This window comes from Trichosurus vulpecula, chromosome 9, assembly GCF_011100635.1.
Source record: "Trichosurus vulpecula isolate mTriVul1 chromosome 9, mTriVul1.pri, whole genome shotgun sequence".
Classification (NCBI taxonomy): Eukaryota; Metazoa; Chordata; class Mammalia; order Diprotodontia; family Phalangeridae; genus Trichosurus; species Trichosurus vulpecula.
In genome coordinates, this window is record NC_050581.1 from 109,164,805 (window position 1) to 109,180,725 (window position 15,921).

The 15,921-nt window shown below is 39.0% G+C and overlaps 1 protein-coding gene across 1 annotated transcript in view; it reads left to right on the forward strand.

Annotated features, from left to right (window-relative positions):
* Positions 1–267: 267 nt before the first annotated feature.
* Positions 268–15,921, forward strand: part of GRIN3A (glutamate ionotropic receptor NMDA type subunit 3A) — a 228,974-nt gene continuing 213,320 nt past the window's right edge. Inside the window, exon 1 of the mRNA XM_036738761.1 lies at positions 268–1,086. Coding sequence (XP_036594656.1) covers positions 268–1,086 — 819 coding nt within the window. The remainder of the gene's footprint in view (positions 1,087–15,921) is intronic.

Here is a 15,921-nt window from a genome sequence, read left to right on the forward strand (position 1 = left end):
GGAGAGCGGCTCCAGGAGCCACCCGGTTTGAGGCGAAAGCGGCCCAAAGTGACTGCCTGGAAGATCCGCAACAACTTTTATGGCTGGGAAAGTGGTCGGAGCGGATCTGGCTACTCCCCCTCGGTGAGGTAGGGGCCAAGCCCCTGGGGTTAGATTGTAAGTGGACTAGGCTTGGATTCTCGGGAATTCTCCTTTTCTGGAGACAGCGGAGGCGGGGGGCGTCGCTTTCCCTGGGGCGCCCCGGATTTCCCGCTTCGGGTCTCAGTAATGAGGAGACTGAGTTTGTGGTGGCTTCTGAGCAGGATCTGTCTGCTGCTGCTGCCGCCCTGTGCGCTTGTCCTGGCCAGGGTCCCCGGCTCCTCATCCCACCCGCAACCCTGCCAGATCCTCAAGCGCATCGGGCACACAGTGCGGATCGGGGCAGTCCACCTGCAACCCTGGACTACAGCCACCCGCACCACCACCAGCAGTGGACAAAACTGGAGCGGAACAAGGGGGCAACGTAATGACATCTACCCCGGGGGCGCCACGGCGCCTGTCACAGCAGGAAAAACGGCAGGGGCCCTGGACGGCCAGGCCAGGGCGGAGACTGAGGTGGTGGCTGCAGCGGCATCGGCAGAGGCAGGCGATAGAAGTTGGCGGGCCAGGGCCCCCACTCCCGTCGGTGGGGCAGAGGCTCCAAGCCGCTGGATTGGGAGCGCCCTGCACAGCAGAGGGGCTGGGCTGCCGGGAGGTGCGGGTGAGTCAACGCTCTTTCCGCGCGATGCTCTGCTCTTCGCTGTGGAGAACCTGAACCGCATGTCGGGACTGTTGCCTTACAACCTGTCCCTGGAAGTGGTGATGGCGATTGAGGCAGGACTCGGGGATCTCCCTCTTCTGCCCTTTTCCTCCCCGAGCTCAGCCTGGAGCAGTGACCCCGTCTCCTTCCTGCAGAGCGTGTGCCACACCGTGGTGGTACAAGGGGTATCAGCGTTGCTTGCCTTTCCCCAAAGCCAGGGGGAGATGCTGGAACTCGAGTTCATCAGCTCCGTCTTGCACATCCCAGTAATCAGTATAGTGCGCTATGAATTTCCTCGGAAGAGTCAGGTAAGGGAGGGTCCGTGAAATGGTGTGAGTTGGGGTAGTGAGGGCATAAAGGGGAAGAATAGGAAAGGCAATGGAATAATACTGAGAGGACAGGCAATATTTCTTTTGCTTTGAATGGACACAAGTGGAAGCGGGAGAGTAAAGGTATGAATGATCCCTCCCATACTGGTAAGAAGTAAGAACCCTGAGATTATATACATACCCCCAAGTGGCTGTGAGTCCTAAGTAAGAAGTAAGGCAAAGATGTTTCAGGACGCTGGACAGCAACTGTCGTTTCAAATTCGAAGGAGGGTAGAGAGAATATAGCAGGAACATTCTGTAGCAAAGCCCAGTCTGGAAAAGTGCACTACTCTGAGTGAGCTGCTTGGGTGAGCAGGGTAAAGTAGTGTGACAGCTCAGCTCAGATCAGATGCCCCGACTTTTTATTATTATTTTTAAATTTTTCACCAAGAAGAGGGTCGCCCTGTTTTCACCTTGTATTCAGAAGCATTAGAGATTTTAAAAACGAGAATATTTGAACATTCCCAGAAAATCTGTAACGTTTGGGGAAAGTGATTTAATGCTTAAAGTGTCTCGGGTATCTGAAGTGAATGTTACAACACAGGGTTCTTTAAAGGGGGGAAGCTGAGTAAATGCTTCTCTCTCTCTCTCTCTCTCTCTCTCTCTCTCTCTCTCTCTCTCTCTCTCTCTTTTTCTCTCTCGCCAATTTCTTTAGCATTTTGAGTAAGGGACTGGTGGCAGCATGGGTGGGTATATTTTAGGGCAGTAGGTGGACTACTCCATTAAGACTATAGGCAAGATGAGCTTGAAGATCTAGCAGGAATTGTACAGGGGATTAAAAGCTGGAAAAGCATTTCTATGAAATAGGCGTGTCATTGTCATTGGTACCATTTTAAGGACAGGGACACTAAAAACAATTAAGGGTCTTAATGAAGGTTAACCAACAAGTCAGTGGAAAAGAATAAAATTGAGAATACTTATGGCTCCAAATCATATTATTCTTCCAGTTCTTTCCCAAATTTTTTCAACCTTTCCTCTTTCTCCTTAAATGCACATTCAGAAGTGCACGTAGAGCCTCTGAGTGTATATAAAGTTTAATATATACAATATGCATTAGATTTAAAAAGACTGCTGGAGGTCTTTTGTTTTGTTTTGTTTTACTCCACTCAGAAAAAAAATGAATTACATCTTGAAACTTGGAAATTGGTGGCACAAATCCACCCTTTGGACTGGAATGTTTCCATTTGGCACAAAACTGGAAAGATTTGATCTGCAGTACACTGGCTAATTAACTTTCCTCTAAAAGGTTTCTGTCACCTGAATCTGAATGGCTGTGATACAGCAGATGGAGAGGCGGAAGAGCACAGGTGCAATGCTGCCTATGGCCCAAGTGTTTTATATATGAAATTACACGGAGAGGATATGTCATTATCAGTACATATCAAAATCAGATGGAATGAAATTCAAGAGTCAGTGTAATGCTTTGTGTCACTTCCTCTTTATTGCCTAATACTGCATTACTTAACTAGTGTGGTCACAGATTCCATGTCTCTTTTCCATTTGTTTGGAAAAGAATCCTAAATAACAAGAATTTTCCCCAAACTAACATTTCTGATCTCTTTAGAGTTATCTATGTCATATGACCTATTACACAGTATATAATACAAGGAATATTGTTCAATAAACTTCAATGACTTTCTTTTACCTCCAGTATCAAACACAAATGTCTCTGGGTGACACTCAAAGCCTTCATCACCTGACTCAAAACTAGCTTTCCAGCCTTGTTAAATTTTACTCCTCTTCACATATTCAACAGCATAACCAAAATGGTCTTTTTTGCTTTTTCATATATGTGACTTTCCATTTCCTGTATCCAGACCTTTGCACATGCTATCCTTCATGCCTGGAATGCACTCCCTCCTTATCACCTCTTATAATCCCTGGTTTCCTTCAAAACTCAGCTCTATTGTCACCTTCTAGGTGAAGTATTTCCTAATTCCTTCCACTACAGATGCATCTTCCTTAAATTATCTTATATTTATTTTGTATGTATGTATGTATGTATGTATGTATGTTTAAGTGCTCTCTTCTACCATAGAATATAAACTCCTGGAGGGCAGGGACTTTCACCTTTCTCATTTTATCCTCATGCTTAAAATATCACCTGGTCCATGACTGTTGGTAATTAGTGCTCGATGATTAATAGATTGATTTTATAACCACCCCCATGATAATATCTTAATGAACCACAAATGTTGCCTAGAATCAAAAGATCTGGGTTAAGGTCCCAGAATCAACATTCGCATTGTATCAGAAAAAGCTCAGAAAGACCTGAGTTAGAACCCAGCCTCGGATACTAGCTGTGTAACTATGAGTGAGTCATTTAACCTTCATTTTCCTCACCTGTAAAAATGGGGATAATAAGAGCATAAGACACAATAAATAAACTGCCTTACAAACAATAAAACATTATACAAGTGCTACCTGTTATTATTGTGGGAACTTGTACAAGTCACTTAACTAAATTTCTTCATCTGTAAAGTGAGTATAATAAAGCTTGAATTGGCTGGCTCACATGGCTACTATGAAGACTAGGGTTTTAAAACCATTAATTACTATATAAGTATAAGATTGTTATTTTATTATCAGAATTATTATCTTTGGTCTTTAACTATAAAACCATTGGGAGAATAAAGTAATGCCAAATATAGTTACTGTTAACTAATGATAAATACTCTACTAGACGTGTTTACTTTTGTATTTGAAAGGTATTTTAAATTAAAACAATTACTCATTTTAATCATATGCAAGAAGAACTTATTGAATTAACACAGAATTTGTATTAGACAACTGAGTAATCCTACTATCTCCTCATTTGTATTTCACATTCAAACTTATTGGGAAATGGTGTGCTAAGAAATACTATCATAAATATTTCTGACCTATTAAAAGTCAGTATGAATTTGTAATTTAAAGAATGCTCATCACTTTCCCTTAGAATAAATAATAATGAAATTGCCTAAACAAGCAGCTTTTCTTTTTCTGTGACTCCTGAAAAATACATCTAATCTATGTGGAATTCTAGAAGCAGATTAAGAAAGAGATTGAGAGGACCAAATTCCAACTCCCTCATTTTACAAATGAGAAAGCTAAGACCCAGGAAGGCAGAGTGCCTTAGCTAACATCACATACCTCAAGATGGATTTATTAAATTTCCATCTCATATTGATGATGGTACAGTGGAAAGAGTAGTGAACTTAGAATCAGGAGAGATCTGAGTTTGAATTCTGCCTTTTATACTTTATAGCTTGTGTAACCATGGCCAACTCACTAAATGTCTTCGAACTAGTCTCCTATATTAAATGGGACAGTATGGGATTGGGCATACAGAGCTGTCCTTGGAGTCAGAAAGACTTGGTTCCAGTACTGCCAATGCCACATACTGGATTATGACTTTGGGCAAGTCACTCAACCTTCCAATGCCCTGAGTAACTCACTAAGAATAAGTTGAAGAGAAGGCACCTGTCTTTATTGGTAGAAGTTATTCACTTAGTGCTTCCTACACTGGTGAAAAAAAATCTAGTATTTGTTTTGTTAAATAGGAATATTATGTGACCTGTAACACCTATCTCATAAAATTGTTGCAAGGATCAAATGAGATAATGAATGGAAGGTATTTGTACCTAGGACAACAAAAGGTAACTACAAATTTTTTTTTAGATTTGAGAATTGAAAAAAGGTTGTGTAGCCTGTGTGACAGAACCTGAAAGAAGAATTGCAATATCAAGGGGATTCATCAACAACCAAATAAAAAAATGTCTATAATTCATTAAAATCCAGATTGCTTTGGAGAATGGAGAAGTTGCTGCTCTGCTCACCTTGTTTTTAGTTTGCCATTCTCTAGCACGGAAATCTACTCTTTGTTAGTAAGTGCTCTAAACAGTTATTGTTGTTGCTATTCAGTCATGGCTGACTCTTTGTGACCCTGTGGACCATAGCATGTCAATAATGTCCATGGGGTTTCCTTGGAAAAGATAATAGAGTGGTTTGCCATTTCCATCTCCAGTGGATTAAGGCAAGCAGAGGTTAAGTGATTTGCCTAGGGTCACACATCTAAGTAAGTATCTGAGGTGGGATTTGAACTCAGGTCTTCCTGAATCCAGGCCCAGTGGTCCATCCATCAAGCCGTATAGCTGCTCCTAAACATTGCCTTGAACTAATTCTCTGTGAGGAAGGAGCTCCAACTGAAAAAGTCACTGAGAAAGGCATAAATATTAGTAAATTTTCTTCCTCCTTGCTTAGGTGTTTTAATCATGTCTGAAAATATATCAAAACCTTGGACATATTGAAAATCAAAAAAAACTGAAAGAGATTCCCTTCTTTCAGGAAGAGTCAACCATAAGCAGTGAATTCTCTAACCTTCTTTTAAATGTATGCACACGTATTTACTTAAACAATAGAACAAAATCTCAGCATTGCACAAATCATGACTCCAGTTGGTTGGTGATATCATGTTTTCTATAAGAAAGATGACTTTCCTCACACCCACAGACAATCAGAGTGACCCCTAGGTATATCTAGTAGTTGGAAGTACTCAGGATTGTACACCACCAACAGGAAAATGAAATCTGGCATCAGGGATCATCATCTGAGGCAGGAAAGATGACAATGCAAGAATTAAAGAACCGGATGAAATGAAGTTGAGGAATTTGTTCAGGCATGAAATCACAGAACTAGAATAGGGTGAATAAATATTATTTAGTGGGTCAGATTCAGAGACAGTAAGTTACCTAAACCTAAACAAGAAAACCTATGAATAGTTAATCTAATAAATGAACAGATATTAAAGGATTAATGTCAGTTAATCACTTAATATATTGCCTCTCCCTCTACCAGGTTATGCAAATCAATTGTATTTTCATACTCCAGAACCTTTGATCTGAGAAATAGGTTGAAAGCAAACTTGGTATACTAAGACAGAGTACTAGACTTGTAGACAGAGGGCCTGAGTTTGAATCAGGACTTGACTCCCTATATGACCTAGGACAAGTCATTTTCACCTCTCTGGGCGTTATTTCCTCATCTGTTAGATGAGGGGGTTGGATTAGATGATCTATAAATTCTCTTCCAATTTTAAATTCTGTCACTCTAAGAAAATAACTAATGTGGGAATGAAAGGCAAGGAAGCAGGCCAGTGGGAAAGTTATTTGGGGGATAGGCATGGCCTTTCAAAGCTTCTCTAGATATACAGCCTATATAAGTTGTTTGAACATAGGGCTGACCATGGCTTTAGGTATGAGTAGTCAGGCAGCCAGTTCCAAAAGACCATACAAAAAGACCAGGCTGCCTTAACAGTGGCAATACTGTGGATCTTGGAGGAAATCTTTGTTTCTCCTAATATTAGAGGTTACCAGTCAATATGGGAAATCTTCAATGTGGATGTCATTCATATCTGCATCCTATCAGACTGTCCTGGTACGTTTTGATCCTCTTTCATATATCTTAACTGGAAAGAATCTCTGGATTTGGAATCAAAGAACCTTAGATCAAATACCAGCTCTACCACTTAGAAACTGTGTGATCTTCAGGCAGAGAATGGGATAGATTTCCTTACAAGGTGCCCTTTGGCTTTAAATCTATGATCTATGACCCCATCATGGAGGATTTTCCTCTATAATCTTAACAATATTCACTATCTAGTTCAATCATGGCTATAGTTATTGTCATTACGAAGGAAAAACTAGGGCAATATTGTATGGTTATATAAGTCGGTCGAAAGTAAGAATCAAAGGGGGTGGGGGAACCAACTGATCTCCAGACCTAAAATCTTTTATTTCATGTCTTCCTAAAAAAATTGCACAAATCCATAATGTAAGGTAAATAATTTTAAACTAGATACAGATAAATCCATCCTAGAACCATGTGCCACTTGTCAAACCTGGATTCAAACCCAGCAATTGTTTGCTTGTTTGTTTCTAATGAATATTTGATTGGGCCTTTTCTATCTCCTCCCTAACTACAGACTCTCCCTCCCATGGCTATTTTGAGAATTCAATTCAACAAACATATACTAAACATTTGCTATATATAAGACATTGAGCTAAAAAACGGCCTTGCCTTCAGCAAGCTTAATGGTAATATTGCTAAATGTTTACATTTATTTGGCACTTTATATAGATCAGGGGTCCTTGGGCTTTTTTGTGTCATAGTCCACCTCGGTACTCTAGTGAAGCCTAGGCAGCTCTTCTCAGAACAAAGTTTTTAAATGCCCAAATAAAATAGATAAAATTACAAAAGAAACCAAGTATACTGAAATTCAATCATTGATATAGATTACCTTCGTATAGATTACCTCATTTGACCCTCACAAAACTCTTTAATGTTGGTGCTATTACCTATTTTTTATGTGGGGAAATTGATGGATAGATGAGGAAACTGAGAGATTAAATTGTTTGCTAAGGGTCATATAACTAGCAAAATATTAGAGAGAGAATTTGCACTTAGGTCTTTCTATCTCCAAGCCTATACTACGCTGTTGATCCCACCCCAGCACTAAGAAATTAATAACTATTCATATATTACAAGGCATGCAAAGTGTTTTATGTGCTAGTAAAGAGTTCATATACAAATAGGGAGTGAAAACATAATATATGTCAACATCTTTCATCTTTTTGTTACCTCATTTCCAAATATTTCTTTTCCACCCTCTCCCTATCCAGAGAGCATCCCTTTTTAACAAATTCCAAAAAGAAAAATAGTTTTAATTGAATTGAAACAAAAAGGAGGTCTGAAGAGAAAGGAATTACTTCTGACTGGGGGATCAGAGAAGGCTTCATGAAGGAGGTGACACCAAAGAACGGCCTTGAAAAGAAGGGTTTTCATTGACAAAGATGGAAAAGGAGTCCTTTCCAGGCTTGGGGGAAGGCCTGTACAAAGGGCCCAAAGTGAGAGAGGGCTGAAGGAAATGGATGAAAGATAATTATCCAGACTGTCTAGAACATGGAGTGTTTGGAGAGGAATAATGTAAAATGAGGCTGAAGTCAGATTGTTCAGATCCTTGAATATCAGGGTAAAGAGTTTTTGTTTTATCCTGTTGGCAATAGGACGTACAGAGTGACATGACTACATTGGTGCATTAGGAAGATTACTTTGGCAGTGTTGTAAAGGTTTTATTGTGAAGCTAAAGGGAGGGAGAAGAGTTAAGAGGTTGTTACAATAGATCCTGCCAGAGGTAATATGTGTTGGGACTAGGCCATTGACTGTGGACTAGAAAGAAGAAAACAGAGAGATTCCAGCCCTGTTATAAAGACAAAATGAGCAGGATTTGGCCATCAGTTGTGGATGAATAAAAGGGATAAAATGAAGATGATGCCAAGACTGGGTACCTGGGAAGGATGATGGCGCTATACACAGAAATTGCCAGGGTGAAAAGAGGGAAAGGATTTAGAAAGGATGTACTAAGTTTGGGGTTTTTTTGGGGGGGATGGTATGTATGTGTGTGTGTGTGTGTGTACGTACGTATGCATGCTTGTTTATATTTGTGTATGTATGTAGCATATATATGTGCATATATTTTAACTGAGATATCCAAGAGGCATTTGGAAATGGGAAACTCAAGTCTGGGTACTGGAGATAAAAATTTTTCATGGAGATATTTGAAAAAAAAGTTGAAAAGCCAAAAGATAGTTCTGTTTGACATCAGCAGGGGAAGGACTTAAGTCAATCTTCTATTAAGTACACAATCCTAAAACTAAGTTAGGCCTCAGAAAGCTCGATGGAGGGGGAATGGAGAGGAGACAGCAGCATATACTTTACAATATTCTGGCATCCTCTAATTAAATAAAATGATTGCAGTGAAACTGACAACCAAAGAGAAAGCAATACAGTTACTTCTATCAGTTTTTCTGGAAGTACATTTTCCCAAAAATGAATTATACATACCATCCCAGATACTCGAATGGCTACAAAAGTACTTGATACCATGTTTTGACTAAATTCTATTTGTAAATTCATAAGATCACAGCATTAAGAACTAGAAGGGGGCAGCTAGGTGGTGCAGTGGCTAGAGCACCTGCCTGAAGTCAGGAGGCCCTGAGTTCAAATGTGGCTTAAGACACTTACTAGCTGTGTGACCCTGAGCAAGTCACTTAAACCCGATTGCCTCAAAAAAAATCTGGAAGGAATATTACAGATTATCTAGTTTACCCTTCTGCCCTCCCCCAATTTTACAAATGAGGAAACTGAAGTCCAATGAGGGAAAGTGAACACCCCAAGATCTTGCCACTCTCTTTTTAAAAGTCTTATCCAGGGGTAAATATTTAACAACTTTTATTTTTATTTGTATCCCCACTGCTTAGCATATTATCTGGCACATAGGAAATACTTAGTAAATGCTTTTTAATTTACTCATCTGTGCACCTCCCCACCACCTCAGAGTCATGTTATTTAACAAAGTTCAAGTCCTAAAAGTTGACCCTCCAAAAGAGAAAAAGCATCCCAAATTTCAACACTGATTCCATAATAATTGCATTTTGTCAAGAATATTGACTGATTAATTAACTGACTAGACTAGTTGTAGTAGGGGATATGTTTAACTAAGGATCTAATCCATCTCAAGCAAACCTAAACATATTACTGTGTACCAAGCTTGTGAAACTTGGCTTCAAACTCACAAATCTAGACCATAACCTCTCAAGCAGTTTATTCCAGTCTAACTAGTTTCTTTGACAGGTATTACTTATGCGCTCTGGCTACCTGAAAATTTTCAAAGAAAAGAGCACCTATGACGGTATTGTACTCCTTATCCTCAATCTACCATGAGTCAGCATCATTGGCCACTAGCTTATAATAAATTCTAGGCTTGTTCTACTGCTTTCTTACTGACTGCATCAGGCATTGGAGTCATAGGGTCGTTTCTGTCACTATTCTTCTGGTCTCAAAAGTACACAACCTTTTTGACTCAACCTTTCATTCTCTCTCACCTTGATCAGTTACCAAACATGGCTGTTTCTATCCATACGATATCTCTCGTAACTAAATACTTTTTTCTACTCATATAACCACAACCTTAGTTCAGGTCCTCATCCTCTCTCACTTAGACTATTGTAATGGCCTCTAATTGGTCTCTTTCTTCAAGTCATTCCCTACTCCAGTCCATCCTCCAAATGTGCTTTTCCTTAAGCACAGATCTGACCAAGTTCCTCCCCTATTCAGTAAAAATCTAGTGGTTCACTATTGTCTCTAGGATAAAATATAGACTTTTCTGTGTCTGTCACAGCCTGGCCCAGCCTATCCCACATTTATTATATATAATTCCTTCTCTCACAGGATATGGTCCAACCAAACTGGCCTCTCTGACCCTCACACATTCAGCGTTCCCTCTCCTGTCATTATACATTTGAATTCACTAACCCCAATGCCCAGAACGCAGTCTACTCACCCTTGCCTCATAGAATCCCTGTGTCCTTCAAGACACAGCTCAGGCACCACCTAGTACATGAAACTTTTCCTAATTCCCACAGCTGAAAGTTCTCTTGCTCACAAACTAACTTGTATTTAACTGCCTTTTATTTATTTTGTAATTATTCTGTAGAGATTGAATCTATACATACTTACACATGCCCATGATGTCTCTCTGGATGAATTGTTTCATGCTTTCTCTTTGTATCCCCAGCACCTAGCATAGCACCTGGTGCATAAGAATGCTTGTTGATTGATCCAAAAGAGACCTTAGAAGTTATCTTGCCCAATTCCCTTGTTTTATAAATGGAGAAACTGAGGCACTGCATGGTGAGGAAAGTTGCCATGGGTACCCAACTAATTAAGAGCTAAACAGGATTAAAATTCTGTTTCAGCCTTGCAGTTGGGATAAATGTTAGGTAATGAATATTTATTCTTATAATACATAGACTATTTTTATATTTAAAAGAAAGCACAAGAAAACATAAAAGAAGAAAAATAGAATTGTGGAGTTGGTATAGCAAAGGGACAATGGTTTGATAGCAACTGTGTCACCTCATTGCCTCACTTTACATACCAGGAGTAAGTCAGGGAGATTTATTTCCCCACATCTACTCTGACCTGCTACAGCTTTTCTTGGCTTGGTCCATGAAAAGTATAGCTCTTCTCTGGGGAAAACACTTTCTCCTCCAAGTCATGATGAATGGCTGATAGAAGGAGATAATTGTTGCTGACTTGAAGATAAATGATTTCAGATTAAAACTCAAGTGATGCAAAACTTTCCCAAGCAGTAGCCCTTTACAAGTATTCAGGAAGAACAGAAATTCAGGGCTGAGTTAGTAGATTTCTTTACTAAGTAGAGCAAAAGAAATTAAAAAATAGAGGACATTAGGCAGCTGGTCCTATCTGACCCGCTCTTCTCTCTAGAGCCTGATAAATTGCTGAATACTCTAAATAGGTCAATTTATATAGTGCTTTAAGGTTTGCAAAGTATTGTAAATATGTTATCTTATTTAGTCCTCACAATAACCTCACAAGGAATTTGCTATGATCATCTCCACTTTACAGATGAGGGAACTGAGGATAAGAGAGGTTAGGTATCTTGCCCAGAGTCACACAGCTAGCAAATGTCTGAGGCAGGATTTGAACTTGGCTGAGTACAAGTCCTATACTGTATCCATTGCACCACCTAGTGGCCTCTTGATGATAATGCTATCCTTATTTAGAAAAATATCAAGGCAAATTAACAAATAACTCTCTCTAAGGCTGTGGGCAAGTTATTTCATCTCTGAATTTCAATTTCCTCACCTATATTGTTCTCTCTATCGTATAGATATGGAGTCAGTAGATGAGACCACATCTTACTGTCATATTTTCCCCAATATCTAGAACCTGAAATAGTCTAGCTTGGCAGGAAAAAAAATCAGTGAAGCAAAATCCCTTTTTATTAATAGTATTGTTATGCTACCATTGCTGTGGTTGTTAACAGTTCACCTTTATATAGCACTTTAAGGTTTCCAAAGTGCTTTCTTTAGATTTCAGTGACACCAATGTTATTGAAAGTATGTATGAAATAACATTAAAGAAAATTTTCATCATTAAGGTTTTTTAAAGGTGCAGAAGAAGAGCAACACGATCCCTTGTGTCCACTCAAAGTGGACATTGGTTTCCAAGGAATAGAGAGGCAGATGGTCACAAATACTATTTATTTATGTAGGAAATAATAGAAGAGAACTCAGAGCTCATGAGCTGTTTGGAGCACCCGAAGCAAGTGACAAGAGACAGAATTTTCTGCATGCATTTGCAGTCTGGCTTTGCATTTTTTCTTTACCCTCAAGCAAGCTGAATTTTAAACTGTAACAAATTATAGCTCAGTTGATATGTTCCTGTCTGATTCATAGGAATGGACCAAAAGATGTTCTGTCACTGCTCCCTTTTGGGTCTGTCACAGGGCATTAGTTGAAGTTTATATACTTAGCACTCTGAAAGCTGTAATAATGTGTAAGGAATGGATCCCTTTGGATTTTTTGCAGCTGAAATCTACTTCTCATGAAAAGTCAGACAACACCCCTGCACACACAAACAAGTTCTCTTTACGAAAGAAAGAATTTTTTTATCAACTCATCATCATTCTATAATTAGACAATCAATGGGGCTATCTTCATCAGAAAACCAACCAACCTCGGATATGAATTTTAGCCATCTAGGCCTAACTGCAAAGTTTTAAGTAGGGAGCGGAATTATTAAGGCAGGGCCTGGAAGCATAGCATAGTGGAGAGAACTCAGGAATAGAAGTTAGTGGATTAGAAGGGTTTAGTCCTGGCTATGCTACTAATTTTCAGTATGACCTTCCTTGTACAAGTTGCTTGGCCTCTCTAGGCCTCAATTTTCACTTTGGAAAAAATAAATAACTAGATTGTTTCTGATGTTTCTGAGAACTCTTCCAGATCTCACATTCTTGATGTGATTGAAGTATATCCTGAACCAAGAATGACAAGTGTAGTAGAGAGACAAAATATACAAATACTGTGCATCATTCAATATTTTACTGTCTGAGGCTGTAGAAGTAACTCGATTCACATAGAGAATGATATTAGTAGTACAATGAATGCTATAGTTGTACAAAATGCATCCCTGAAAATAAAAGGAATTATGTACTATGTAATACACAGGATGTGGCTGTAGTGCTCTTATAGATATAGGCGCAGAGTGCCATCTAGTGGCCAAAAGAAATGCTTTACTAAGTTGAAAATTAAAGCATTTTAGGATGAACAACAGAACCACAAAGCAAGCAGGAACCTTCTCCTGGCCTTCTGGTTTATCTTGATGATGTCTTAAAATAAATTAGCAAGATTCCAGGTAGATGGACTTCATTTCAGAGAGTGTCAAAAAGAGGAGATGCCTGATTTTAGCAATCAAGATAAACAAGGGACAAACGCCCCTCCTCCCCCTTTTCCCCATCCCCTGCCCCACCGCACCCCTCACTTGTATCCCATGGGATCGTCAGTAGCCCACAGTGGAGAAGGGGGAGGAAGTAGAAAGAGCATTGCATTAAGGATACTGGGGGTTTCATATTTCACTCTCTGGTATGACAAGTCATACCTATTGCCTTCCACCTCTAGACTCAACTGCAGGGCTTCTACAAGTGAATATAAGACCCAGCTCTGCCACTTAGGATCTGAGTGACCTTGGGCAAATCTCTAAGCCTCAGTTTTCTTATCTGCAAAATGAGAATAATAAGAGCTCTGTCCCTCATCTCAAAAGGTGATTGTCTCAAAAGAAGACAGAGACAAAAGACAGACAGACTGATAGATGATATAGATAGAGATAGAGAAGGATTGTGCAGATCAAATGAAATAATGTTTATGAAATTTTTTAAAAACCATAAAACACAACCCAAATATAAGGAATTATTAACTATAATGCCTCACATTGATACAGAATTGTACTATTTGTAAGGTATTTTATATATTCTTTTACTTAATCCTCCAACAACTATGTGATTTAATGTAATATTACTCCTATTTTACAAATGAAATTTACAAATCCAATTGAAGTGATTTGCCCAAGGTCACACAGTCAAGAACCAGAACAGGGACTGGAACCCAAGTCTTTTGACTCTAAGTCCAGTGTCCTTTCCACTCAAAGTTGTTGGGGACATTAGAAGTCACCTATCCTAATCTCCCACACAATGCAAGCATCTCCCCTATGATATCCCTGGTTTGTGGTTATCTAAGGTCAGTTTAAAATTTTATTTTCTTTGTTAGACATCCAATTCCATCATCCCTCCTTTCTGAGCTGGCATCCAACTTTCTGTAACCTCCATCCATTCTTTGGTTTTAATTATGCCCTCTGGAGTAACACAGAATAAATTTCCTTTTCCAGTTGACAACCTTTCTGATACTTGAAAGAAGCTATCATATTTCCTCTTAGTCATCTCCAAGTTAAATACCCTAAATTCTTTCAACCATTTTCTGTATGGTATAGTTGACTGATCCTTCCCTCTTCTGGCTGCCCTTTTCTGCTAGAAAATCTAGTTTATTGTCCTTATAAAAACATTATCCAGGATGGAAAACAGTACCAGATAAAGCACAGGTTCGGAAGCTTCATGACCTTCCTTTACCTGAATGTTAATGTAAGCTAAGATTGTACTGGCTTTTTTTAAAAGCACCTATAATCATAAGCAGCTATAATTATAATATCTATAAAGTTAGAGGCAAAATGGTGGAGTATAGAGAGGGCCAGCTTTAGAGTTAAGAAGACTTCGTTAGAGTCTTTGACATTTGTCATATATATACAGAAACATAGTAGTTCTGTGTGACCTTAGACAAAACATTTAACTTCTCAGTGGCCCAAATGGGTCTGTGTCAGTTGAGGGTGTTTCCATATTGGAAGCTAAATCTTACACTGATAAAATCAAAGACTAGAACCACTTCCAAAAAGAACCTACACAATTGTTTCAATTTATCAATAAGTACCAATTAAATATTTTGAAAATATATACAAAAATTATCATAATATTCCTCTGTGCTGCACTTTAAGTATGTAAGAATAGGATATATTTTATTTTTGTCAGTACTATTATTTTCTACTTAATGAAGGGATAGGATGATAAACAAGTTAAGTGAAGGAGCTTAGACAAGATTTAACTTTAAGGGGACTCTTCCTTCTGTCTGTCAATTCTTACGTTCTTCATGTGTTGATTCTCTTATTTTCTCCCTGCATTAGAATTTCTAAACCTTCTTTACTTTTCACGATTCCATTCCTACTCTCCATTCTATTTTGACTTCATCCCATACTTAACAGAGAAAATGTGGGCTACCTGAAGTGACCTCCCCTCCTCTTTTCACTTTCACATATCCTTGATCATCATTCATCCTTTCTTCCTTCTCTGCAGTCTCAGAAAGTCATTTAAGTCCTCATTTTCAAGGTCAAATCCCTCTATCTATCCTAACAATCCCATTTCCTCCCACCTCTTCCAGGATTTTGCTTCATCAATTATTCCCCCTCTTTCTTTAGCATCTTTGACATTTCTTTTTTCTCCTTTCTTTTGCCTAAAAGCATGTAAAGTCTTCCTGATCTTGAAAATGTATTTCTTGACACAGCTGCTTCTTCTACCCACTATCCAATTTCTCTATTTCACTGTCAAATTTTCTGGCTGCTGCTTCTAACCACCTGAAATATAGTTTCTGCCAACCACTCAACTGAAACTGCACTTTCAAAAGTCGTAGATGACTACCTAAGTGCCATATCCAATGGCCATCTCTCAATCTTCACTCTCTTTAACCTCTCTATAGCATTTGACACTTTTGACTACTCTTCAAATTCTTTATTCCTTAAACTTCCTTGACACTATCCTGGTTTTCCACTTATCTG